Source organism: Trichosurus vulpecula, chromosome 7 (genome assembly GCF_011100635.1).
Source record: "Trichosurus vulpecula isolate mTriVul1 chromosome 7, mTriVul1.pri, whole genome shotgun sequence".
Lineage (NCBI taxonomy): Eukaryota > Metazoa > Chordata > Mammalia > Diprotodontia > Phalangeridae > Trichosurus > Trichosurus vulpecula.
The window spans coordinates 108,062,260-108,089,765 of record NC_050579.1 but is presented as its reverse complement, the minus strand read 5'-3'; the positions used below and the strand labels follow the sequence as shown (position 1 = coordinate 108,089,765).

General features: G+C 38.6%; 2 protein-coding genes across 2 annotated transcripts in view; one reads left to right on the top strand and one right to left on the bottom strand.

Moving 5' to 3' along the window:
- The window catches only part of UST (uronyl 2-sulfotransferase), a 381,294-nt gene that overhangs the window by 262,655 nt on the left and 91,133 nt on the right, over positions 1 to 27,506 (top strand). The window lies entirely within an intron of this gene.
- On the bottom strand, positions 16,086 to 16,256 carry LOC118857413 (40S ribosomal protein S29-like). The gene has a single exon (XM_036768103.1). The coding sequence runs from the start codon at positions 16,254 to 16,256 to the stop codon at positions 16,086 to 16,088; it is 171 nt and encodes a 56-aa protein (XP_036623998.1).

Sequence of the window (27,506 nt, the reverse complement as noted above, 5' to 3'; positions counted from 1 at the left end):
ATTGTGCTCTAAGAAATTATAAAGAGGGTGGTTTTAGTGAGAACAGTGTAACAATATATACAATAGCAACAACATTGTGAAGACAAACAACTTTGAAAGAGTAAGAACTCTAGTCAACCACAGTGACCAAGCATGTCTTCAGAAACGTGCTACCCACTTCCTGATAAAGAGGTGATAGGCTCAGGGTACAGATTAAGACATCTAATTTTTGGACGTGATCAGTGTAGGAATTTGTTTTGCTTGAGTATATTTATTGCAAAGGTTTTCTTTTTCTCCTCTAGTGGGAGTGGTGGGAGAAAAAGAAAGTATATTTTTTGTAATTAAAAAAATAAATTAATTACATTTAAGAAAGAAAAACATGAAGGCCAACCCTACATATTGAAAGATAAGACAACCACCTCTTTACATAGTGTGATCTGAGAAGCACAGGAAGGTTCTCTCCCTATAGGCCTACCAGTATCCAAGCTTTCAGCATTAGAGAGTCATTTCTTTGGACTGAGCATTGCTGACTCTAGGTTCTTATTTTAAAAATGAAAATACTTTAACGCCAAAGGGAAAAATATATCCAATCCCTATTATGATATGAATAAATTTACCAGATCATTTTCCTGGAAGAAAGAAAATCAGTTTGGGAAACATGGACACCTGATTGGGGACAGAGTTGGATAATGCAGGAGGTACTGAAAGTTCTCTGAAGATAAACTTTGCCTATTTCACAATTTTGGCCATGCTTGGCTCTGTTAGCAACTCATTTTTCTTATTCAAAGAGGGGCTTGTTTATTTAAAAAGGAGACAGTGAACTGCTCCTTTGGAAAATAGCTTTGAATTTTCTTTCGTCTCTCCAGTACTATTAAATGTTTGAAAATAAAACTGTCCCTTTTCAGGGCTTGTTCTCTCTTTGGCAAGCCTGGGTGGTCAGTTGCTTGACTGAAAAGAGGATGGTTGTTTGCTTCTCAGTAGGATATAAGACAGCTGCTAGCAACATCCATTGTACACTAAGTCTGGCATTCTTAGGGGACAAATGTTCAACTTAAACCATGATACAGGGTGTGACTGTAACTTCCTCAGGCTGGCTTCCTATGAGCTTATCAAATCCGTGTCTTTAGAATTATACTTGGGATAGCTATGCTACAACATATGGTACACATGGATGGATATGTTTGTATGGCTTGTGCTTCATAATCTAATGAAGTAGTTTATACCAATGCCCAAGCCTCCCTACTCGTTGATTTTAGCTAGTCACCAAAATGAAACTTGTCTTGCTGCTGGTCCTGAGCCTAAAAGGAAACTGTTTAGCATACAGCTGAGAGGATAAGTCTTCTCCAGGCCCTGTCTTGGTGGAGAAATATCCTGCTGTTGCGATGCTGAGATTCTGAGGAGAAATTATTGAAAGGCAAAGAACCGTAGGTTTTTAATTGTTTTTTAGGTGGGAGATTGGCGCTGTACATGTGATTTTATTGGTATGGGAAACTCCTGGGTGAGAAAACTACCCAAAATATAATATTGGAGAGTATTGGTAAGTAAAGTGACTAGGCCAATGTCACACAGGCGTTATGTGCCAGGAAGAACTCAGGTCTTCCTGATTTTTAGGCCAGCTACTAGAAACAATCTTATGGATGATCTAGCCCAAATCTCTCATTTTATAAATGAAAATAAAAAGCTATCTAAAGAGATTAAGTGACTGACAAGACCTGGATGGATCAATAAAAACAGAAACAGGATAAAAACAAAGGTTGCCTAACTCGTAGTTGACCACACTTCAATTTAAGTCAACAGTGTGACATGGCAGCCAAAAACCCCCTAAAACCTAATGTGATCTTGGACTGCATTAAGACAGAGGCATCACTTCCAGGAACAAGATGCTCATAGTCCAGTAATACTTTGCCCTGGTCATAACACCTAGAGTGTTGTGTTCAGTTCTAGATATCACATTTTAGGTAGAACATTGATAAGGGTGAGAGAAGCAGCCCATTATATTGGACAGAAAACTGTCTTCTAAGCCAAAAAGACTTGGGTTCAAGCCCTACCTCCAATATATACTGGTTGTATGAATAAGGCTCTTACTGCTTTAGGTAAGTCTTGTAGATTTTTAAGTTGAAGACCTATATTAGTAGGAGGAGTTTTCTCGTCTAGGAAATGATGATTGCAAAACAACTATGCAAGATATGATTCTAAAGATACATATCCCATAAGCCCCATAGGAAGCCAGTCTGAGTAGGGTACAATCATACCCTGTATCATGATTTAAACTGAACATTTCTCACACTAAAATGCCTGACTTAGAGTACAATGGATGTCACAGACATCCTCTGTCCCATTGAAATGAGAGATCCAGATCCTGTCCCCTAATGATAAATTAGAGACTGCCCAGGGGAAAGCAACCAGGGTGGTGAAAGGCCTTGATATCCTGCCATATGAGGACCAGGAGAAGGTTAAGCTTCTTCAAGTAAGACCTTCAAGTCATTCTTTTCTTTGCTTCAGTCAATCCACAGGCATTCATTAATCACCTGCTATGTGCCAGGCACTGTGCTAGGCACTGATTATACCAAGACTAAAAATGGAACACTTCCTGACTTCAAATTTTGTCAACACAAAGATGTTGTATTGATACCAGTATAGTCAGAGCCATATGTTTTCAGAGGCAAAAATGGAAACCAAGCACACTTACACTACATAAAGGATGCAGACTGCCAGTAGGTGATATGGTCCCTAACGAAACAGACTTTCTAAATCACTAAGCTTCCCAGAGATGGATTCCTCATTTTGCCCTTTATGCTCTGAAATGTGGGTTATTTGTTCTTACTATCTCCCCCAAAGTTGACCTTAGAAACATGGTGGTGGGATAGTAAGTCTAGACAATGCTCAATACTTTCCATTTTCAGAGAATTTCAAGAAGCTACTTAATCCTTAGGACATTCCTGTGAAGTGTTATCCCTGTGTTTACTAGTGAAAAAAGAGCGAAAGGGGGAAAGAAAATCACCCAACAGGAAAATTTCTTCCATGATCCACTGCTTAGCTATATAATGTGAAAGGTAATGAATATTAAAAGGAAAAATTGTAATTTATAGCTCCCTAATTCATAAAGAACCCAATGAATCATGTTGGCCCAGTTGGATCATAGAGAAAGAATGAAAATTAGCCAAAAATGTGCAAGAGTTTTCAGAAAGCTATGCATTTTAATTAGCCCCAAAGCCCTGAACTCTGAAAGTCCTTTGGCTCTGGAATTTTACATACCAATACTAATGTGTGGAAATTTCCACTCTGCCCCAACCAGCTGAGATCTTCTTGTGAATGAAGATGCCTCAGGCTTTGGTAACCTCTCCTCCCAAAAATAATAATGACTTTTGCTAAAAAAGAGAGAAAAATATTGGAATCGTAGGCTTTTTAAGTATTTTAGTAAATATCTATGTTTACAAAAATCTTCCTTTAAGGGCTCAGTGCCTGGCATTGTCCTTACAGGTGCAGTGAACTCCTTTCCGCTGATACCCTGCCAGGAAACAGGCCTCTCTCTGGCTAACTACTTTTTCTGCAAAAGTAAAGCTTCCCACCTGTCAGTCACTCTCACTTGCTGTGGCAAATGGGAATGATGTCTTAGTGTTGGCCAAGACATGAAGGGGAGAGCACTGAAACCACCAGGTCCCAGTCTGTTGAGATCTCAGGTTGTCTAATTAGACCCCATCCCCTTGGGGGGGATGAGCCTAAGAAAACAAGTTTTCTCTGTGAGCCTAACAGTCTAACAGCCAGGGGAAGGTTTTGATCCATACTTTTTGGCATATGTCCTGTGTCTATTTACTTGGGAAACCAAACTAACCCAGGCTCTGAGTTGAAGCCTAATACAAGCAAACATACTCAACTCTTCAAGTAACAGAGACAGTATCCTCAAAGAAAATGCCTCCAAGGGCCCAAATTTGCTTATGTAAGCAGTATGAAAGTTCAGAAGATTTTTTTAAAAAAAAGCACTCAGCCACTGTGAAATATGTTTGAAATGCCCAGTGAAATGAAGTGTGTCCAGAATGAGGGTCAGCATCCCTTCAGCCCTACATGCCACTTGTAGGGTAAAATAGTGTCTCTGGGTATCATTGGGTGTCACACTGGAAGCAGATGGAAGAAGGAAACGGAATGGAAGAATAAGAGGAGAAATGAGAAGTAGGAAACAGAAAAATCCCTGTCTCTGGTGGGGATTGGTGAAATGACATTGACTATTGACCCAGAGGCAGTTCAAAGGCATCAGTGCCTCAGTCTATCTCAGGTTTCGGAAAAAGTCAAAAGTCATAGATCATAAGATCATAGGAAGGGATCACAGAGATGTTTTCTTCTGGTTCTGCTTAGATATCATCGAGTTTCCCGAAGGTTAAGGTATTTTCTACCAACGAGCTTCAGAGTTACTAAGAGAATGATACTATATCTTTAGGGTGACTTGAGGTCCTCTGATGAAAGCTGATGAAAGCAAATTGTTTTATAGCTGAAACATATGATGTGGTCCCTGTTGATCAGAAACTGTCTCTGGTGATTTTTAGATCACAAAAGAAATGGGAATTAATTGTAGTAATAATAGTAACATAGAAGTATTAAAGAGATTTTTTTTAAAAAGATGATTTCAACCACAGGTGTGAGATTTCCAATGATTGGGCCCCCTAGTTCAGCTCAAACCAAATTAAAATATTTTTGGAATATGTTTAACAAAATAAGTAAAAATATAATACAACATAGATAATGATGTTAATTTGTGGTTTTCTAAGTCAACATGCAGCCTGCAGGGATCAGTTTCAATTTGTTTGGCAAAACAAATTGCTTCAGACTGTACCATCTTGGGATCTTAGGTTAAGAGACTACATTTTTTTTCAGATCATTAGCTAGGAACAATGTGTATGCATACATACACATATATGTATATCTACCCACACATATATACACATGTCTCCACTGGTAAAATGTAAACTCTTTGAAAGCAGGAATTATTTCATTTCTTGTCTTTGGATCTCTAGACACTCACATAATGCCTGGGACATAGTAAATACTTAATGAATATTTATTTATTAGTTGAATAGTATTAGAAATGCCTAAAGTAGTATTTAGAAGAAAAGCTGCAGAGTACCATAGAGAGAGCCATAGGTCCAGGTCAAAAGACCTGGAGGAGTCTCACTCTGTTATTTGCTACCAGTATGACTATGGATGGTCAATTAGCTTCTCCAAGTTTCTATTTTATCACTTCTAAAATTAGAGGGTTAGACTAGATTAGGTCATTTCTAGTTCTAAGTTTATGAATCTTCGATCCACTGACCATCAGCCACAAGTGCCCTCTTAGAGATGGGAGATATAATCCAGGCACATAAGAAGGTGGTCAATCAGAAGGTCCTTTCAAAAAAAGCACATAGGAATTGTTCAAGAATGCAAAGTGAGTGGTAATATGATAGATCGGGGGAAACAGTTTCCATTCTGTGAGGTATCATCAGTTCTCTCAATTATAAAGGACTTCCAAGGGCACCTAGTATATCCCATGCATGAACAGAAATACCTCCTATGATATCTTGAGAAGCAGTCATTTAACTTCTGCTTTAAGAAACTCAGCAACGAGGAACCACTTCTCCCTGAGACTGCCAATTTTGCCTTTGGATAGTTCTAATTGTCCAAGACTAGTTTTTCATCATGTCAAGCTGAAATCTGCCTTTCTGAAACATCTATCCACTGCTATTTGTTCCTCCTAATGAGGCCAGCTACATAAAGGCTTATTTCTTTCCTACGTGACAGTCCTTCAAATACTAAAAGACAGATATTATACCACACCCCATCAAGTGTTCTCTTATTCAGGTTCCTTCAACTGATCCTCCTGTCATGTGATATCAAAACCTTCAACCATCCTGGTTGTGCTTCTCAGCAAGCTTTTACATCATAAATAGGAGAAAGGGACTAACCCTGTGTCATTGAGAGAGGGAATTCACCCCAAATGGGGTCATGCAGAGTTGGACATGACTAAAATGACTCAACAACAATGAGATGAGATAATTTCTTCTACCAAGTGCAAGTCAGTACCCTTTCTGCATTTAAAGTCTTAAAGAGTTGCCTAGAGCAGTTAGTAGTTAAGTGACTAATCCAGGATCATACAACCAGTATGTTTCAGAGATAGGGTTTGAACTCAGGTCTTTCTGGCTTTGAGGAGAGTTCTCTATCCACTATGATACGCTGCCTCTCTCACCTTATCAATGTTCTACCTAAAGTATGGTACCCAGAGCTGAATACAATACTCCAAATATGTTATGACTATGGCATAGTACATTTGGATTTTCATTCCTGAAAGCTATGCCTCTCTCTTATAGCAGCTCAGGTTTTCTTTGCTGTCATGGCACACCGATGACTTACATTGAAAGTGGAGTCAGCTAAACTGCTTCCCTCCTCCATCATTAGACCCTTTTTTTCTTACAAGCTATTGTCCAGACATGCTGCTTGCACCCTGTATTCATGCAGGGTTTTTTTTTCCTTTTTTAAACCTGTGTGTTGCGTTTGGATCAAGGTGAAGCAACAGTAATTTTGGCAGACTAGGTTGAGGTGTCAGGGAGATCCAACCAGATCAGAGAAGCATGCTGATCCATGAGAAAGAAATGATTTGAGCTCCCTATCTTGGCAGCTGTGAACACAGTCTTTTATGGATCAGTTGGTCTCTCCTCTTTCATGATACTTGGAATATGCAACTTTATGAATTGCTACAATCAGACTCTCTGTGCTCTAGTTTACTTACATATTAAGATGAAGGGATTGGACTGAACTTTCTAAAGTTCTTGCAGATTATGGTTCTAATTATGGTGCTGACCATAGACAAGATCTGGCTGCTGACCATGGTGCTATTAGCCTTTTAGGCATCAAGATGCCTATTTATAGCAGGAGAGAAACTCTATCCCCAATTAAACTAGTTTTGTTAAATACTGCATAGGATAGAAGTGAGGTCTCTGACTATTCCAAAAGGCATCTTGAGAGAGATGAGAGCCATTGAGGGAGCCCAACCTATTGTTGGCTACTACCTTTCAAATTAGCCCAACTTCACAGCATCTCAGGATAGGGAGATGCTGGGAAATGTAGGAAACTGAGCCCCTAAAGAACCCTGCCCCATCATCAGCTGGTTTTCTGGCCCTCATACAATCATAAATTTAAAGCTGAAACTGACCTTAGAGACTATAAAATCCAAACCTCTGCTTGAAAGCTGAGGAAACTGAGGCCTGGAGAAGTTAGGCTTATAATTCTGAGGTAAAATTTGTACCCGGGTCTTTATCCATTGTATATAGTCTTATACTAGTATCTTGAGTTGAGTTTATTGCCCCTTATCAAGAGAAATTTTCAATGGTCTAGAGAAAGTCTTTTCTGTATCCAGTGTCCTGGAAAGTGGGAATTCCTCTTGGGCTACCCGAGACTGTATACTGATAAGGGCCAGACAAGTCAAGGCCTACTGTTGAGCTTGCTGAGACAACTGGATGTTGGATGAAACAACTGGAGAAAACTTGTTCCTAGTCTATCAATGCCTAGGCTCCTGTATAAGGTATAACATTTTGAAATTCCACATTTACCAATAAGTAGAGGGAATATGTCTTGGTTGCAATACCAGTGATCACAGTGCTCTCAGAGGTGATATAGGCTAATTGGGAAGACAAGCTGGAAACCTGCATAAAAAAGTTAAATAGCAATACAATAATAAAAAAGGTACCAAAAGATGGTTTAGTCTGCTAGGGTGTGACTAGAGTGTAGGAACTGGAAACAGAAAGACATAAGTTCAAATTTTGCCTTTGACACAGTAGTCATATGGTTTTGAGCAAGTGACTTAACCTTTCTAAACCTTAATTCCCTTATCTGCAAAATGAGCGTAGTAGTGGTTGAGAAAGGCAGCTAGGTTGCCTAGTGGATAGAGCACTAGGCCTGGAATCAGAAAGACTCATCTTCTTGAGTTCAAATCTAACCTCAGACACTTACTATCTGTTGTGTCACCCTGGGCAGGTCACTTAACCTCTGTTTGCCTCAGTTTCCTCATCTGTAAAATGAGCTGGAAAAAGAAAGGGCAAACCACTCCAGTATTTTTGCCAAGAAAACCCCAAATGGGGTCATGAAAAATCAGGTACAAGTGAAATGACTCAACAACAAAAGTGGTTGTGAAAAGGGGAACGCTTGGAGCTAGGTCTTTAAGGATTGTTAGGATTTGTAGGCCGGTGCAGCTAGATGGCTCAGTGAGTAAAGCATTAGGCCTGAAGTCAGGAAGACCCGAGTTCAAATTCGGCCTCAGACACTTACCAGCTGTATGAACCTGCGCAAGTTACTTAACTTCTGTTTGCCTTAGTCTGCTGGAGAAGGAAATGGCAAACCACCCCAGCATCTTTTGCCGAGAAAGCCATGAAGAGTCAAACGTGACTGAACGACAAGAAGAAGAAGGAGGATTGCTGTAAGCGAAGACGAGAAGGGGAAGGGCTTTCTATGAAGGGTAATGAAGTAAGCAAAGTCACAGAAAAACAGGCTAGCAAGGGGAGTAACATGGATTGGGAATAGATCAGTTTGGCTGGAGAGAAAATGAGTCATAGGCAGTTTTTGAGCTGTCACCATGGAAGAGAAACAGTACTTCTACTATGGGCTGAATAGTCAGGTTTTCCTGTTACGAGTTCCTACTTGAAGGTCCCATTAGTAGCATCAATCACCGATCCAAATCTCAGCCAGGTGCATCTGTGGCTATGGCCACCTGTCAGCTGAACTCAGCTATTGAGTTTATCCCCTCCCTTTCTCTGATGAGCGAGCTAGCTTAATAGTCTGCAGCTGTCTGCTCTTACGCCTGAAACTCTCCACTTATTGCTGTGTGGCTGGTGCTCATAGTTTTCTAAAAAGTCCACAAAATCTCCCCTTTGCATGTTTACATGGAAAGTTTTTTTTTTCATTCAGATGTCCTTCGGGTCTGAAACACCAATGCATCGCCTTACTTCATCGTCCTTTGGAGAAAAAAAGAATGTCCCTTGGTTACAACAGCAGTTACATTAGTTTTCATGGCTGGAATATAAGTGGTCTGAATCATTTAAATATCTTTTTACCAAGATAGAGAGGTGGCATGGCCTAGCATAGGTTCCTAGAGTGGGCAATGCCACCTCCGGGAGGAGGGGACTGTAACAATCCAGGTGGGCTGTAGTAGATGCAAATTTAGAAAAAAAAACCATTAAAGGATTAAAGAAAGTAGATTTCCAGGGGGTGATGAGTAAATTTTTTTAAAGGAGGGGGTAGGCCAAATAAGTTTGGGGACCTCTGGTAGAGGATAGAGAGCCATCCTCAAAGCCAAAAACACCTAGGTTCATGTCTCCTCTCTGCCATACACTAGCTATGTGACTTTGGGCAAGCCCCTTGAACTAGCTGTGTCACTGAAGCTGACAAACACATGGCCCTTGGCCATGTGCAGTCAACAGCATTCTTAAGTGCTACCCTATCAGATGAAAACGTAGCTGAGAAAAACGTAATGAAATAAATAAAAACACAATAAAATAGATAACATTAATATGGGCATTTCTAAGTTCATATGAGGCCTATAAGGATCCTTAGGTACAATTTAGTGCTCTTCCCGCCCCCCTCCCACCTCTATTTGACTTTGCTCTAGGCATCTCTCTAAGATGATACGTTTCAGAGATGGTACCTAACAACCTATCTCTTCACCAAAGTATCTGCTGCCCCACCAAAGTAGGTTAGGTTTCGATGAATTATTAGGGAAATTTGACATTGTGTCTTTCCTAGATATCAGCATTTTAGTGTGCTAATAGTGAGGACGCTTGATACATATTGACTCCCAAGTACTTGAATAAGCTGTCTTATACAGAAATGAAACAAGGATTTCACGGTATAAATTTTAGAGTTACCTTTAAGCATCACTGCCTTGGGCCATAGGTTGACTATAAACTATCGGATGAGTAAAAGCATTATCTCGAGGCTGTTTTTATTATATTTTTTCTGAAAGGATAATAATGTCATTTGAGTACATCACTATCTCACAAAGATATAGGCTGCAGATTTAGCTGCCTTTAACAATAGATGTATTCCTGAAAGGAATGAAGGAAGTCGAATTTTTATACGTTAAACCATACTTTAACTGTACTTATGGAGTTCATTATCTAAAAAGCAGGGAGGGAACCCTTTTGGAAAATGAAAACTCTATCCAATTTTTTATGTTTTGTTTTCCTAACTCATGTGCTGCTCAGTGGAGCTGGAGAAAGCCATCCAACCCTGCTAACTTCTTGTTGTTCAGTTATTTCACTTGTCTCTGACTTTTCATGACCCTGTCTGGGATTTTCTTGGAAAAGATACTGGAGTAGTTTGCCATTCCTTTCTCCAGCTCATTTTACGGATGAGGAAACTGAGGCAAACAGGGTTAAGTGACTTGCCCAGGGTCGCACAGCTAGTAAGTGTCTGAGGCTGATTTGAACTCAAGTCTTCCTGATTCCAGGGCCAGTTCTCTATCCATTATGCCACCTAGCTGCCTCTGCTAGGATGTTGTCTAATTTATGTTGTCTAAAATCATCAGGGCCCTCCCTACCCCAAGGCAAAAAAAAATTAAAATAAAAAAAAACCCTTTTACTCTTCCTTAATTCCCCTACAGAAGTTGTTTCAAATGTTCTCTTTTCTTCTCAACTTACTACACCACCTTCTTTCCCTACCCTCTCAGCAGGACCTCCTTCACACTTTATTGAAGAAAAAAAGAGAGGCCATCGATCAGAAGCTCTTTCTTCACCTCTACTCCAGGTCTCAATGTCTATTAATATCACCCCCATTTTCTCCTCCTTTACTCTATCACCCAAACCAACCCCTCTGTTTATACTCTGTATCCCATCTGCTCTGGCAGATTGCCTCCAAAATCCCTTCCCCAACTTCCAATATCTCCCTGTCTTCTGGCACTTTTCTTTTCATCTACAAACATGCTCAGGTTTCCCATATCTTAAAAGTAAAATTCACTGGGCCCTACCACTAAAGATCGAATTCTACATCTCTCCTGCCTCTTACTGCCAAACTCCTTGGAAAAAAGTTCCACCTTCCTTGCTTCTATTTCCTCTCCTCTTACTGCTCAACCCTTGCATTCTTGACTGCCAGTCTCACCACACAGCTGACACTTCTCTCTTCAAGGTAACCAGTGATCTCTTAATTGACCAATCAGATATCCTTTTCTCAGTCTTTGTCATTTCTGTGAGATTTGAATTGTTGACCACCCTCTTTTCCTGGCTTCTCTTTTCTCTGGAATCTCATGGCAACTGCTCTCACTTGGTTCTCTTATCTGTGTGTGAATAACCATGTTCCTGGAGGTGTTAGTGTACCCACATTTTGAAAGGTGGTGCTTGACTATGGGGCAGGAGAAACTAGGCCACATGACATACTTAGATCCTTCCTTCTTTCCTTCCTTCTTTCTATCTTTTCTTTATTCCTTTCTTTTTTCCTTTCTTTTCTTCCTTCTTTCTACCTTTCTTTCCTTTTCTCTTCCTTCCATCTTTTCCTTCCTTCCTTTGTTCCTTCCTTCCTCTCCCCTCCTTTTTCTTTCTTTCTTTCTTCCCTTCTTTCTTTCTTTCTTCCTTCCTATCTGTCTTCATTCCTTCCTTCCTTCTCCTTCCAGTCCACACTCCACACATTTGCCGAAGTAACATTCTTGAAGTACTACTCTGAGCATGTACCCTGCTCAAGAAGCTTTAGTGAATCCCTATTATCTCTACAATAAAATTCAAACTCCTCTATTTGGTATTTGAAGTCCTTCATAGTCTTTCTCCAGTCTCCCTCCCCAGACTGATTATACATCATTCCCTTCTTTGCACTCTATGGTCCAGTCAAATTGCTTTACTTACTGTTCCTTACACTGAACATTTCTTGGGTGCTTGTGTAGGCTGTCTCCCATGCCTAGAGAGCACACCAACCTCCTCACTTATTCACTGCCTCATACAATCTATAGATCCCTTCAAACTTCAGCTTAAGGGCCATCTGCAACTTGAGGTCTTTCCCCATCCTCCCAGTAGCCAGTACATCCCCACCCCAAAAATGACCATCTGTTTATTTTACATATGTTGTATGTTGACTTGTATTTCTCCCCCAACGGATTATAAACTTCTGAAAAGAAGGAACTGTTTTGTTTTTGTCTCTATATTTCCAGTCAATCAATGAACATTTATTAAACATTTGCCATGTGGCTAGGCAATGTATTAAGTGATAGGTAGACAAAGAAAGTAAAAAACTGGCATAATGCCCAGCACACAGTAGGCAGCTAACAGGTACTTGCTTGCTTGCTTGTTTGATTGGTTGAGAATTTAGATTCTCACATATTATAAACAGTTCAGGAAATCTAAACATTGCCTTGTACATATTTTGAGACTTTCAGTATTTTTCCTCTGTCCCTGTTTTTTGCAGAGGCGTAAGAGTTCTGAAAGTCCGAATGATCTCTACGCATGCCTGAAAGTTGCTTTTCAAGGATACTTTACTGAATAAAAAGCTAAATGAAAAAAAATGAGTCTAAAACATCTAAATGATTTATTGGAAGCTCAGTTGAAATTCTAAATGCTAGTGCTTGCAAAATAGAAATATTAACATGAAATATCTGGTATTTTAAAAATAACCATCGTTTAAATGAGAGAATCTATAATTGGGGGGAAAATAATACTTCCTCTCAAGATAAGTCTTAAAGACTGCTGCAACAATCTTGTCCTCTTTTGGCTGAAATCTAAGAATGAGAATAAAAATACTTGGCTTAGAAGTAGGTTGACAAAAGTAAAAGAATATAAGCATTGAGAAGCATTAGGAACAATCTATGTGTGAATGGCCATGTTCCAGAAGGATGGTTCATGTTTCAGGTGTTAATGTGCACATATTTTAAAAGGTGGCACTTGACCAAGGGGCAAGAAGAACTGGGCCACATGACATACACAGGATACTCAGTTCTGCTAGATGATCATATGCAGGGAGAACTAAGCCAGGTTATAGGGACTTCAATTCAGCACATTTTCATGAAATGCAGTTGAAAAGCCAGTCTTATGCTTGCTTATATTGACATACAAGTTGACAATTTACAAAGTACTTTCCTTGCCACACCCCTGTCAGGTAAATAGTGTAAATGTTAATATTCTCATCTAACAGATCAAGAAATTCAGGCACAAAGAAATTAAGACCCTTGCCCACATTCACATGGCCTGGAGGTTGGAAGAGTTAGAAATCAGACTCTGGGACTTCTGATTTCAGTGCATTTCCACTTTATATATGACCTAACCTTGGAAATTAGTCATTAAATTCCAATCTCTGTGAAGACACTGGAACAATCCATCAAATTTATTAGCTAGTAACCACAAGGAGTATTTGAAGGACTAATGTTGACCACAGGCTTTGTTGACAAGGTGAAAATGACTGATTTGTGCCCGAAGGTGTGCATAGCACATTTTCATCAAAGTGGGGATTTCGTTAAAGTATGCTGAGGAGATTTTGTTGGGTTTTTTAAATGTGAATGAACATTTATAGGATACTCAGGCATAAAGTACATTATTTTTATTCATCAAACAAATTAAAGAAACTAAAACTTAATTTTCTTAAATTAACAATCTAATGTTAGTATCTTTCCTCTGTTGATTATCTTCAATCTATCCTGTATATATCTTGCATGCACTTAGTTGTTTGCCTCTTTTCTCACCCATTAGAATGTGAGCTCCTTGAAAACAGGGACTGTCTTTTGCCTTTCTTTGTATCCCATAGTATAGTGCCTGGCACATAGTAAGCACTTAATAAATGCTCGCTTATTGACCTGAGTAACAACTAGACTTTGCCTTAAAAATATTTTAAAATTTTAAAATACCAATTACTTTGAGCCATTAGGGTATACCTGGGCACCCTCAGCATCCTCTATGCACATGTTTGTGCCTGCAGCAGGACTCTAGGGAGGACCTTGTTTCTTCGCCACATGCCACTTTCATGCACTGGCCAGGGATAGTACTTACCTATCTATCCAGTACCCTCACGGATACTACCCTAATTCAGGACTTCTTTACCACCTGCCTGGCTCTAACAGCCTTATTTCCCTTTAGGCATTTTCAGGGCAGCCAGGTGGCACAGAGGATAAAACCTGACTCATCTTCATGAGTTCAAATCTGGCCTCAGATACTAGATGCGTGATGCCGGGCAAGTCACTTAACACTATTTACCTCAGTTTTCCCATCTGTAAAAAGAGTTGGAAAAGGCAATGGCAAAAATTACAATGAAATGATTTGTTAACTACCCAATGATCTCTTATCTCCAGCCCCCAAGCTCCCACATCCATAACTGTTCTTAGCACATCTCTACCTGAATGTCCCTCCACAAATTGAAAACTAAACTCCTTCCCTTTTCCTCTTGACTTCTTTCTCTTCTGACTTCACTATTTCAGTCTAGAGCACGACCATTCTTCTTGCTTCCCATGTTTGATTCCTCTGATCTCACCCCACTAACCTCAATCAGTTATCAGGTGCTATCTAATCCATCTCCATCACATCCATCTTGACTACATCCCCTCCTATGCCCACTGACACCATGCTAATACAGGTCCTCCTTACCACCCGCCTGGACTAGTATTGCATTAGTCTCCTAATACATAGTTATGTTCCGTCTCCCTCCAATTCAATATATCCTTCATATAGCAGCCAGAACAATCTTTTTTACACAGATATCCTATCATGTCACTATGCTGCCCCCAAATCTTCAGGGGATCCCTTTTAGTGGATCCTTCCCATTAGTTAAAAGTCCTATAAAGGATTGAGTTTCAGGGCCCTTCATAGCCCAGTGCTACCCCAGCCTTATATCATATTTCCCCCCTTCCTGAATTCTTACAACTCTCTGCTCTCTGAATATGCCCTGCACACTCCTATTTTTTTCCTTTTATTCAGGTTATCCCCTATGTCTGCTCCCTATACCACTTCCTTTTCATCCTTTCAAGCCTATTTCAAATGTTCCTTCCTCCATAAAAAAAAATCTCCTCTCTCCATGTGTTGACAACCTTATTCCTGAATCTCTCTCATGGCTCCTGTTTTGTACCTGTCGCACAGTATTATGTATTCTAATTGGATTTCAGATTTCTTGAGGGCAGGAATTATATCTTGTCTAGACTTGCTATCTCCCCCAGTATCTTGTGGAGGTGCAGTACACACAGCTGCTTAATAAATATTTGTTGTTATCTAAATATTTGCTCTGAGACCACTTGTTAATGTTAACCTAGTAAGATAAAGAATGTCATTAAGTGATTTGCTATGCTAAGAATTTTAATCTTAACTAGTGATAATTCTTTTTTAAAATATTTTCCCCTATGCACTTTTGTACTCAGTGAATACTTTTATTTTTTCACTTATTGATAAGATTTTTTTTTAGCATCCTACATGGCTTTATTTTAATTCTTCGGATGGCAAGGACTGTATTTAATATTCCTTTTTTCTGAGTGTCTTATTTTAATTTTAGAAATAAATACACTTAAAAAAAGGAATTCAAAAACCCAGGTCTTCCTAATTCCAATGCACTCTGCCACAAAAGCACTCTCATTCTAGTCGTCCAGAAAGCAACCTTAGAGTTATCCTTAACTGTTTAGTTGCCTGTCTTTCTGGTAATCAGAAGTACAGCTAGGAAAGGAAATAAGTGATCCTGAGAGACAGTAATTACCTTCTTAACCAGAAGCTTTCAAGCAAAAGCTGGATAACCACTTATGTGTTAGAGGGGTTTGTTGTTCAGCTATCAATTAAAAGGACCTCTAAAGACTTTCGAAGTCTGATAGGGAGAAAAATCAAAGATATAAATAACTTGAAACAGAACTAAAAGTGGACACATTCATTTTCTATGCTTAATTTGTTTCTACTGCATTAAACACTAAGGGATAAATATGGTTCAGTGCCTTACTTTGTATTTTCACATAATTTGTTGATGGGTCAATAAGTTCACACTAAATTTTAATAACTGAGGATGACCTTTTTTAATTATATATGCAGATTAGCATAGCATGTACAACAGGATCGGATCTTTTGGTGAGTAGATCAAACAGTTGTCCAAAATCCAGTAAAATGGTAGTCACTGATGGTCAGTGTAATCACTGAAGCGAGATCCGTAAATATAATTTAGTCCAACTCAATGAAGCCAATGTCTTTCGCATACTGCTGGAAGCAGTGGCAGCACATGTTCAGGCCATACTTGCAGATCAGGCCATGCCAGTTCAAACAGACGCGGCACAACCAAGACCCCTGGCCAGATTTGCAAGGGTGACTCCTATAGAGCTGCTGGTGACCCATGGCACCACTACCAAAGACCTGAGACAAAAAAAAAGCTAGTATTCCTTTTATACCCTCATAGCACCTAATACAATGTCCAGCTATATCTATTAATCAACAGTATTTGAGTTCCTCATATGTGCCCACCGCCATGCTTGATGCTCTAAATTCTTATTTACTTAAAGATCATGTAACTCAGAAGTTTCAGATACTGAATATGGAATGGCTGCTATAGTTTTACTTTTAAAGAAATATGATTAGGTATGTAAAATATGTAAGTGTATGTCTACATATATGTATGTATATACACATACATGCATGTGTATATATGCAAACACACGCACACATATGTGTGTGTAGATGTGTACTATATGAATACTAATACACAGATCAAATTCAAGTATTTCTCCCCACCCCACCCCCAGGAAAGCAGTGAGCCAAGCAATGGTCATGAGCTGAGTTGTAAAATATTTTTCATACTGTGTGTAATTTGAGCTCTCCAGCCTTTTCAAAAGGCCTCAAAATCTCACCCCTGATGCTCCGTGCTCATGTTCAAAAACAGCTTATTTGACTTCCAAATTGCTATTTTCAGACAGAAAACTGTAGAAGAAAGGCAATACAGTAAAAAAAAAAAAAAAAGAAGAAGAAGAAGAAGAAGCATTCAGTTGTCCATTTTTTGTTACTTTCAATTTTTTGCTATTAGATTTAAAGTTTTTTTGAGGGGGTTGTAAAATGTCAAGATTACAAAAGTTAATAGAGTATAAAAACTATATGAATATTAGTAATATAAATCTGTCTAGTGGCACTAGCAAAACCAAGGACTAGGCTTCAGAGATCAATTTAGCACAATGTTACAAAACCAAAAAGTGATTCATTGCACAGTCTGATTACTTAATGAATTTGACATTTACCCTGGACATGCAAATGAGAGAGACCTAATGCTAGTTTTCAATTTTGGCATGTTTTGGGGGGGTCATTTTTGTTGGGGTTCCAGACAGGATGATAGTTTAGTTTTGCTCTCATTGGCGTAACTTCCCTGACAATCATTTCCACAGAGGCCAGAATTTAACAAATTCTAATAAATATCAAGTGGTTTAGCATTCAGTTTTACTAAGCATAGGAGGGAAAAAAAAAGTCAAGTCAACTGGAGGTTCAGGATGGCATAACTCAGAGCTGGAGAAACATTCAAATGTGTAAATGCTTCAGATTTAGATCCTTTACCACAATTTCCCCTTCCCTGTCCCTTCTTTAGCCTGGCTTCTCTTTCAAGGTATGAAAGTTGGTTGCTTTTAATTAAGACAACAACTTGAAATGAAAAGTTCCTGTTGAGTATTCATCCTGGTGTTGACTGGTTCACCTTTGACACCAATATTCCAAAGATACACACAAACACACACACACACCCTTCTCCATCCCACCCACTCCTATTATGAAGCCTTCTTTGAAGTCCTGAAGGACTAGTGCAGAGAAACTTTTGAAGTGAACCAGTTGTAAGTCTAAATGTGTAAGATCATTATTTTACAAAGGCAAAAATCCTTTGCCTAAGAACTGAACTTGAAGCATATAAACTTTTCATGTTGGCTATTTAAATATAAACTTAAAAGCAAATAATGCAAGATATTTCAAAGAAATGTTGACTGGAGAGGTTAGGTGAGGATCATGTTTCTCTTTGAAGTTCAACACTCAAGAAGAATGCTTGTGGTAAACTTCAAAGGGACATACCCACATCCTGCCATCCTCATTCTTACTCTCCACCTGGTCACCAGGAGTTCCAGAAAACTGGTTTTTGTTGGTTTTTTTTCCTTAATTTCCCCTTAATTATTAAAATAGAAGATATTTTGATGTTTTATTTGATAGATGTCTGAGACTTTAACTTTGCATTTGGGGAGAGGGTCCCAATAATCTGACTAATCTTCAATGCAAACCCAGCTGTTAAATTATGAATTGTTTTATTTTTTGATAATTTCCAGCTTCACTAATTTCATGATGCTCATGCTCTTCTAAATGAATAAATATTGTTCCTATACCTTCTTACTCTCCCTAGTCTGCTTGCTGTATACAAGACCCTGTGTTGGCTATTTCATCCAGGTTAAAATTTCAGTGTTCTCAGTTCTGCAGTCCTTAACTCTCTGGATATTTATAGTATTATTCAAAACGGTGCTCCTGCCATTCCCCCACAAGTTTGTGTGTGTGTGTGTGTGTGTGTGTGTGTATAGAGGCAATCTGACACAGAAGATAGAACACTGCACTTAGAATTAGAAATTCCTGTGTTCAAACCTTACTGGCTATATGACTGAACATCTCTACATGCCTCTACACACTTTGGTAGGACCTGTCTAAAATGCCACAGAGAAGTTTCCTGACAAGCTGAAGAATTCCCAAGTCCTTCATATATTCATGCATTTTTTGTATAGCCAATCAACCATTTTTCAAGTAAGGGGGGAAAAACTTGGGATCAGTTTTGGTTCTTCCCTTTCCTTCTATTAAGTGCTGTTAGTTACCAGATCTGTCAATTCCTTTGAAGTGATTCTCAGATTCACCCCTTCATCTTCAGTTCCCCATGCTGGCACATTAGGGTCTGAATGTCCTCCTCACTTCACTGCTAGGTTATTGCAATGATATCCTAGTAGATTTCCCTGATTCCAGTTTGTTCCCCTCTTTCGTCCACCCTGCATACAGCTGCCATATTGATACTCGCCAAGCACTCCTTTCACCATATCACTATCCTATTCTAGAACATACTCTTCCCATTCCCTAAACTCTTCTGGCTGCCTTTCAGTGTCAATCATAGGTTAATAGCCATAAGATTTAGAGCTGGATGGAATCTAAGAGATTTTATAATCAAATTGCCTCATATTAAGGATGAAGAAACTAAGTCCTGAAGAAGGGAAATGACTTGACTAAGCTCATACAAGTCAGTTAGGTTTGGAATTCAGGCTCACTGACTCCAAATCCAGTTTTATTTATCAACTTGTTCACTTGTTTTCAGACATGTCTCCTCATTTGGGGTTTTCTTGGCAAAGATACTGGAGAGGTTTGCCTTTTCCTTCTCCAACTCATTTTACAGATAAGGAAACTGAGGCAAACAGTGACTTGCCCAAGGTCACATATCTAGTAAGTGTCTAAGGCTGGATTTGAACTCAGGAAGTAAGTCCCCCTGATTACAAGCCCAGTGCCACCTGGCTGCTCTGTTCTTATCAACTACACCATATCATTTGGCTACTCACCATAATTTGCCCACAACCTACCAAAGAAACTTTTATTTCATTATTTACTTAGCTTAAGTCCTTTAAACTAGTAGGGTTGCTCTTTATTAAATGTGCCCTCTCTAACCAGTGCCAAAATAGTGCCTTTCTTTTATGCTGCTAAGCTGGAAGGATTTCACCTACTTTGCCATTTTACCTAGAATAATTCCCACATGACTTGTGGACTTCCTCAGTCTCTCATTACACGTAACTATACACCAACTACAGTAGCCTCTCTTGCCACAATAATGACCAACCACCATCTCTAATCTGCTGATAAAAATGGGTGAAAGGTAAGGACAACCAAAAGTGTCAGAAGATATCAAGGACATCTTTGAGAGATTTCAGAATACTTGTTAAACTATCTGGGATACATCAGTGTTGGGGATCAGAGAATCATTATTATTGAGTCAGAGCATTCACATTCAAATCCTACAGTTGAATAGTGATTGTGTCAGCATGATTACAACTTACCAGCATGATCCTGGTATTCTGATAACCACTCCTGGGTCATACAATCCACCCCTCGCATCACCCACATGTTAGCTGAGAGAAGTTATTGCAGACTGGGATTTCGGTGTGATTCCATAACTCAGATACTCCCATAGGGTTGTAGACTCTGGGGTTCCTTCCTCACCTCATATTTTTTTATGTCTTTGAGACATCCTTTGGATAAAAACCTTAGTTAATTAACACAAGGTATAGTCTGTCCTTATTTTGCCAAGAAAGTAACTGAAATCCATCTGAAATTACTCTCTCCAAAATTACCAATGATCTTAATTGTTAAACCTAGTGGTGTCTTCTCAGTTCTTATCCTTCACAACCCCTTCTGCAGTATATGACACTGTTGATGATCCTGTCCTCCTGGAGATTCTCTCTCCTCTCTGGGTTTTCATGACATTGATCTCTCATGGTTCTTCTTCTACCTTCAGGACTTCTCCTCTTGGTCACTTTTAAGGGATCATCATCCATGCCATGCCCACTACTAAGGGTGTCCCTCTGTCTCTGTCCTCTGTCTTCTTTCTTTTTTTTTCTCTTTAAAGTTTGATTGATGTGTTTTTGTTTTTCCATTAAAAACATTTACATGTTACTCCCACTGGTAAGAGGGTTTTTTTGTAATAACGTAAAATAGTTTACTCACAATAGAGTGACAGCATCTGAAAGTGCATGCAACACTTCAGACCTGTAATAACTATCATACTTCTCTATTTAAAAAAAAAATAAATTTTCTCTCCCTCTCGCTACACGGAAAAGGGAAAGAAAATAATAATTTATTATAATATATGCATAGAAAGCAAAACAAATTCCTTTAATTACTGCATATAAAAACACATTTATACATATATTCACAGAGATAAACTGTATTTGTATATCTAGAAATATTTTTGTTCAAAGAGACCTTTTCCTCCTTCTTTGATCTTTTTTGAGTATAGCCCTAGCAGCGACATAACTAGGTAAAAGAGCATGTGCTTTTTTTAATAATTTTTCTGTGCATAATTCCAAACTGCTTTCCATAATGGTTGTACTCACTCATAGGTCCATAAACAATGCATTAGCGCACCTATTTTCCTATAGCCACTCCACTACTTTGCCACTTTGATGGGTATAAGGTGGAATCTCAGAATTGCTTTCATTTGCATTTCTCTAAGTAGTAGCAAATTGGAACATAGTTTGATATCACTATAAGTAACCTGGGTTTCTCCCCTTGAGAACTACCTGTTCATGTCCATAGACCAATTATGAACAGGGGAATGACTGCTATTCTTACAAATTTGAATCAGTTCTTTATATATCTTGGAAATGAAACCTTTATCAGAGGAACTTCCTTCAAAGATTTTTTCCCCAATTAAATGTTTTCCTTTTCATCTTAGCTTTATTAGATGTACTTGTGCAAGAACTTTTTAACTTTATATAATTAAAATTATCTATTTTATCTTCTGTGACCTTTACTATTCCTTGTTAATTCATGCACTTTTCTCCTGTTCATAGATCTAATACGTAACTTTTTCCTATTTCTCCAACTTGTTTATGGTATTTGGAGTTTATTTTTGTGTCAGAGATGTGTTGGTGAAAATCTAATTTCTTCTATACTGCTTTCCAATTTTCCAAGAAGTTTTTGTAAAAATAAAGAGTTCTCATCCCAGCAGCTAGAGCCTTTGTGTTTATTACATACTAGAATATTAGATAATTTGTGTTTATTGCATACTGTGGTAGTAGATACAAACATATGTTGTGTGCCCAAATGGTTCCACCAATCAGATGCTCTATTTTTAAGTAACTATTGAATTGTTTCAATAATTACTGTTTTGTTGTATAGTTGCTAGCATTGCTAGTCTTCCTTTGTTCCCATTTCCTCTTATTATTTCCCTTGAGATTCTTGACCTTTCTCTCCATATGAATTTTTTTTTCTAAATCTGTGAAGTAATCCTTCGGAAATTTGACAGATACGTCATTGAATAAGTAAATTAATTTAGGTGGCATTGTTATTTCTATTGTATTGGCTTATCCTACCCAAGAGCACCAAATTCTGTTTTGTCTCTATACTCTGTCACTTGGTGATCTCATACTCATAAGTTCAATTATCATCTTTCCATAGATAACTTTATACATATATGTATGTATATCACTATATATATATATATATATATATATATATATATATATATATCACATATATATATCACTAGTACTATATCACTTTATGTCCACTGGAAATTTCAAAGTGGATGTCTCATAGGCATGTCAAACCCAATATATCTAAAGCAGAACCCATTTTCCTTTCCTGTGGACCCATCCTTTTTAGAAAACAAAACTCTTTTCCTGTTAAGGACTCTATTATTCTTTCAATGCTGCAGAGTCACAATTTCCACATCAGCTTTGACTCCTCACTCTCATTCACTGAACAGATCAAATCAGCTGCCAAATTTCATTTGTTCTGTCTCCATAACCTCTCTCATTCCCTTTTTTCCCTTTACACAGCTCTCAATACTTCTCACCTGGCTTACTACAATAGCTTCCTTTTTGGTCTCCCTGACTTTGTTCTCTCCCCAGTCTAACTTGTTCTTTACCCAGCCATCAAAGTGATTTCCCTAAAGCACGTTCTTTAGGAAAACAACTATGTTATCCTTCAACTCAATAAACTCCAGTAGTTCCCTACTGCCTCTGGGATCAAATATAAATTCCTCTGTCTGTTAAAGTCTTGCAGAACTTTGTCCCTTCTTACCTCTCCAGTCTCCCTTCATTTTACTCCCCTTCCTGAACTCCAGAGGAGTCAAACTCACAGCCCACAGGCCTCAGGTGGCCTAAATCAGATTAAAATGCAGTTGGAAAAATGTTTAACAAAATAAAAAATACAATTCAACATAGATAATGTCAAGTTGTGGTTTTCTAAATCAATGATGCCTTTAGGGATCCATTTCTATTTGAGTGTGACGCCATTGATGCACTCATGGTATAACTAAATCATCTTAATTGCTATTCCTCACATGCAAAATTTTATCTTTAGAAATTTGTCTTTATACAGGCAGTCTGAAATGTGCTTTCTCCTCACCTCTGCCTTCCAAGTCAGCTTAAGCACTATCTTCCATACAGAGCTTTTCCTGCTAGTCTCATCTAATAGTATATCCACAAATTACTTTCTATTTATTTTACATATGTATTTATTGTCTACAAATTAGCTCTCCTGTTAGACTGTAAGTTTCTTGAGGGCAGGAACTGCTTCACATAAGTCTTTGCATGCCCAGTGCTTGACACAGCACCTGGTACATAGTAGATGTTTAATAAATGCTTGATCAGCTAGGCAGATAAATTTTATCAATAGGAAAACTAAGAAGGTTGAATGGGCTGCCTTAGTGGATAATGACTCCTCTACTAATGAAAGCCTTCAACTAGTGCCTAGATGACCCTTGGTTAATAGTGTTGTATTCACAGGAGCCATATGTTTTTGGTTTTTGAGCCTGGGACTACCGTACTCACCCAGGCTGAAAGAGTAGTGGCTACTTTGAGACCTGATCCCAATATTGATCAGCCCTGAAGCTCAAACCTGCTCCATTTTTCTGACTTGGACTGTTTCACCCCTCCTTAGAAGCCAGGTAGCCCTCCACTTCTGGGAGCTCCCCATATTTATGCCGGACTTGGTGGACTCCCAATTGGCTTTAGGGAGTTGGAAAGATGCCCTCTGAGGTCACTGGTGATTCTAAGTCTCAAGTTTGAATGGGATAGGGAAAGGGTTTAGCATCAAAGAGAACTTTTGAATAAACAAAGATATCCATTGCCTGTTCCTAGGACAGTGTGAGGATTGAAAAACATCCTTCACCCAAGCCGAACCCTCTATTAATCTCCAGTTTCCCATTCACTCCATTGAGCCAATTGCTGAGTTACTCCTCCCTTTCTCTCTGCAGTGCCCATGACATGAAATATGCATGTTGACTGAAAGCTACTAGGTATGCTAGCCTTTTCAGAGGGGGTAATTCTAGTCCAGATATGTTTTGCTTGCCAGGGCATAAGAGTACAGCATCTGGGAAGAGCAACATGAGACAGGATATAATGAAAGGAAATGCCCCAAAGGTCCCTCGCATCTATAAAAACTGATGCATCCCCAGTGATCCACAGACGTCAAAAGACCTGGGTCCTGGGGTTAATAGAAACTGTGTACTCCATGAGCTACTAAAAAACACACTAGTGCATACAAAGGCTCCAGAAGAGAGAGGGTTTTTTTGTGTGCCTGGAAACAAGCATCTGGATGAAAAATTTGCTTTCTGGGGGAAAAAAAAAACACCAACCAAGAAATTCAACCCCTTAAAGATTTTAACATTGCAATGGATAATCTATAAAATCATGAATCTCTTCAACTCCAACTTCAAAGATGTTTCATGACAGTTTTCTCCCCTTGTCCCTTCATATGTATGTGTAAATGGATGTATTCCCTGGCCAGAGAGTCATAAGGTTTTGTAGCTGAAAGCTCCCTCAGAAATCCTGTAGTTCAATGGCTGTGTGAAAAAACAGCCTCAGAAAGTCACTTTGCTCTAGATGACCCAAGTAGCAGCCAAAATAGAGCTAGAACCCTAGTTTACTGGTTTCTCTGTTCATGGTTCTTCTCTTATGAGAAGGAAAGTCTGTGCCAGAAATAGAGTAATCCAATAGTAGGAAGTAAATTTAGAATACTTTAAAGTTTGTATTCAGAGAATCAAAGGACCAAGAATTGAATTTAGGAGAAGGGGAAATTATCCCTGATTAGGAAAAAGATAGTCACATGGGCTCATGTTACTTAGAAATAAATGCCTGTGGTCTCCTTCTTTTAACCATCCCCAAGTGGAAATAGAAAGTTCAGGGAGTTAGTTGCTCAAAGAATTGATAGAAATGCTGAAAAGGTAACCTGGGAGGAACAGAAAGCAGTCATAAATAGGATTTAGCTGTGTAGGACAGAGCCTTTTACACTCAGTAAAACCCCAAGCCAAGCCATGGAAATGCCAAAGAGTTTTGACACCAAGTCAAGTAAGGGAGAGCTGAGGAGCCAAAGAGAGATTGTCCTTTTATAAAGGGTGCTAGCCAAGCAGGGTAAATAGATTTTGTGACTATAATGGAAGGAAGCCATTGGCAGCTCCAGGAAGGTTTTGGCTTTAAGAAATTCAGGGTAACTTTAAAGCAAACTTCTTCTTCGACCTGGAAGAAGATGTAGTTAGATCAGGCAGGGATAATAGGTTAAAGTTAGTGAGCAGGATGTCAAATTGTACCTAGTACTAGTATTAGTATTATGAGTATAATTTTTTTCTCAAAAATATAACAGTTACTAATACCAATACTTGGTGAGAGACAGAATGCTGTAATTGTTAGCCAATTCAGAATCATGAAGACCTGGGTTCAAGTCCCATTACTGTCACATATTAGTCACTGATACATGACATACTCTTTCGCATGACCCTGGGCAAGTAGCTTAACTTCTCAGTATTCCATGCAATCTTCTACAGCTGTAGGTTGTTGAATAGTTGTTAATTGACTCTTATAAAAGGAGTTTCTTCACTGGCAGTTCCCTAAAACAATGAAATCACACTTTACCAGTTAATATTATTCTACTGAATGGTTCTCATTAAATGCTGTATTTTTTAAAGCTACTGTAAGTAAAAAGTCATCACAATTCTCTCTCAGTTAGCCACTTCAACAATTTGATAAAACTGTGATCAGATAAATTGGTGGATATTTTCTGTATTGGTGCAAATAGCAAGCTGTTTACACTTCCTCATGCTATGCTACTTTATCCAAGTTCTCCCATGAATCCTCCACCCAAGGAACTGAAAGTCTTCCTCTGCTTATTTTATACTTTGTGAGGGCCAGTGCCACCCATGGGTTGTTCTTTTGCTATCCCTCACTGTTGCTTATAGGATATAGCCTAGCTAATCATATGATTCTTGGAGGACATCCCTTATGCCATTTAGTTCACCCACAACTCTTACTTGTTGGAGATTATGGTATTCTAAGGCTCACAGTCATTGGTCATTTCTAGAAGAACACCTATGTATAAAAGATGGCTTTTTTGTTTCAGGGAATAGTTTGTGATTTTTAAAAGAAATTGCAAGATCTAGGCATTTTTTTAAACATGGCCAATGATGGAATTTATTTTGCTTGACTATACATGTTTGAAACAAAGGTTTTGTTTTTATTTCTTTCTCAGTGGGAAAGAGAAGGCAGATTTTCATTAAATAAAAATAAAATTTACTTTAAAAAAGAAAATGCAATTTGCATTTGGGAAATTGCATAATTGACCACACTTGTAAATACAGAAGGTGAGCCCATTACCAAAGTGCTCTCGGGTCACCTGATAGCAGTGTGCTTAGGTTGCAGACAACAGCCAATTGAATGATGACCTTGCAAACTCAAAACTAATCATTACTACAGTTTTTTAATTCCTTCATGATTATCTGTAATACTCTTCACCATTTGGTGCAGGGTGCTCTGGAAAAATGAAGAGAAATTAGATCGAAATTTGTCACATGGCATCTGAGCAAAAGCGATACTTTGCTATATCATGGTCCTTTCAGTCCCTGTGACTTGATCCCACCAGCCTCACCTTCTCTTTGGGGCTTTCTTCCATTTCCCATTCCAAAGCCCTAGGGAAGTCACCCTTGCCTATCAATGTTTATAATTTTTCTGTTACACCTCCTCATTCATCATGTTGTTTCCAGCAGTTCATTGGCATAGCTGGTAACTAAAGTAACAGCTTAGAGCGATTGTGAAATCAACACGCTTTTCCTGTCCACATTCGAGTCCCCCTTTAGAAACAATGAGTAATTCCTATCAGTGTGTTTTACTGCTTGCATCTGCTCTTTTGACATTTGCTATCCTGGAAATGTGGAAACCTCATCAGGCCAACAGTGTGTTAAAATGAGACAATAGATATGAAATAGCTGTAAAAATAAAACGCAGAGTGGTGTTAGTTGTCACTATTAGAGGTTTCTATATTTCTGAAAGGACTTGAAGCAAAGAAATTTGAATTCTACAGAATCTCCAAGGTAAGCACTGTGTTCAAAAGCCAGCAGCAATGGGGGAAGGAAGTGGTATTGGAGATAAAGCGAAAGAGTCCAGAGGAATTGGGCCTGAGGAAGAGAAAGAAGACCTTGGAACTGAAGGCCAGATATCATAAGGTGATGGATCTTAGAACTCATTTGGTCCAAAATCCTCATATTACAGCCAAGACACATCAACAAGCATTTACTAAATACCTACTACATGCTAGGCACTGTGCAAAGTGCTGGAAATTCAGAGAAATACACACACACATAGCAAACAGTCCCTGTTCTCAATGGAGAAGACAATATGCCAACAACTATGTATAAACAAGATAAATTAGAGACAATCTTGGAAGACACTAAAAGGAAAGGGTATTGGGATGAAGGAACCAAGGACCAGAAAGGCTAAGTGATACATCTCAAAAGAAATTGATTTTTTTTGCACCAAATGCAAAGTATTTTTTAGCCCTTGATATTCTTAAATGAATTAGGATGTTGGACTCTTCTCAACAAATCTCATGAAT

What these genes read in the sequence shown, in the direction of transcription:
- LOC118857413 (XM_036768103.1), bottom strand. Translation starts at nt 16,256, where the DNA reads ATGGGTCACCAGCAGCTCTATAGGAGTCACCCTTGCAAATCTGGCCAG.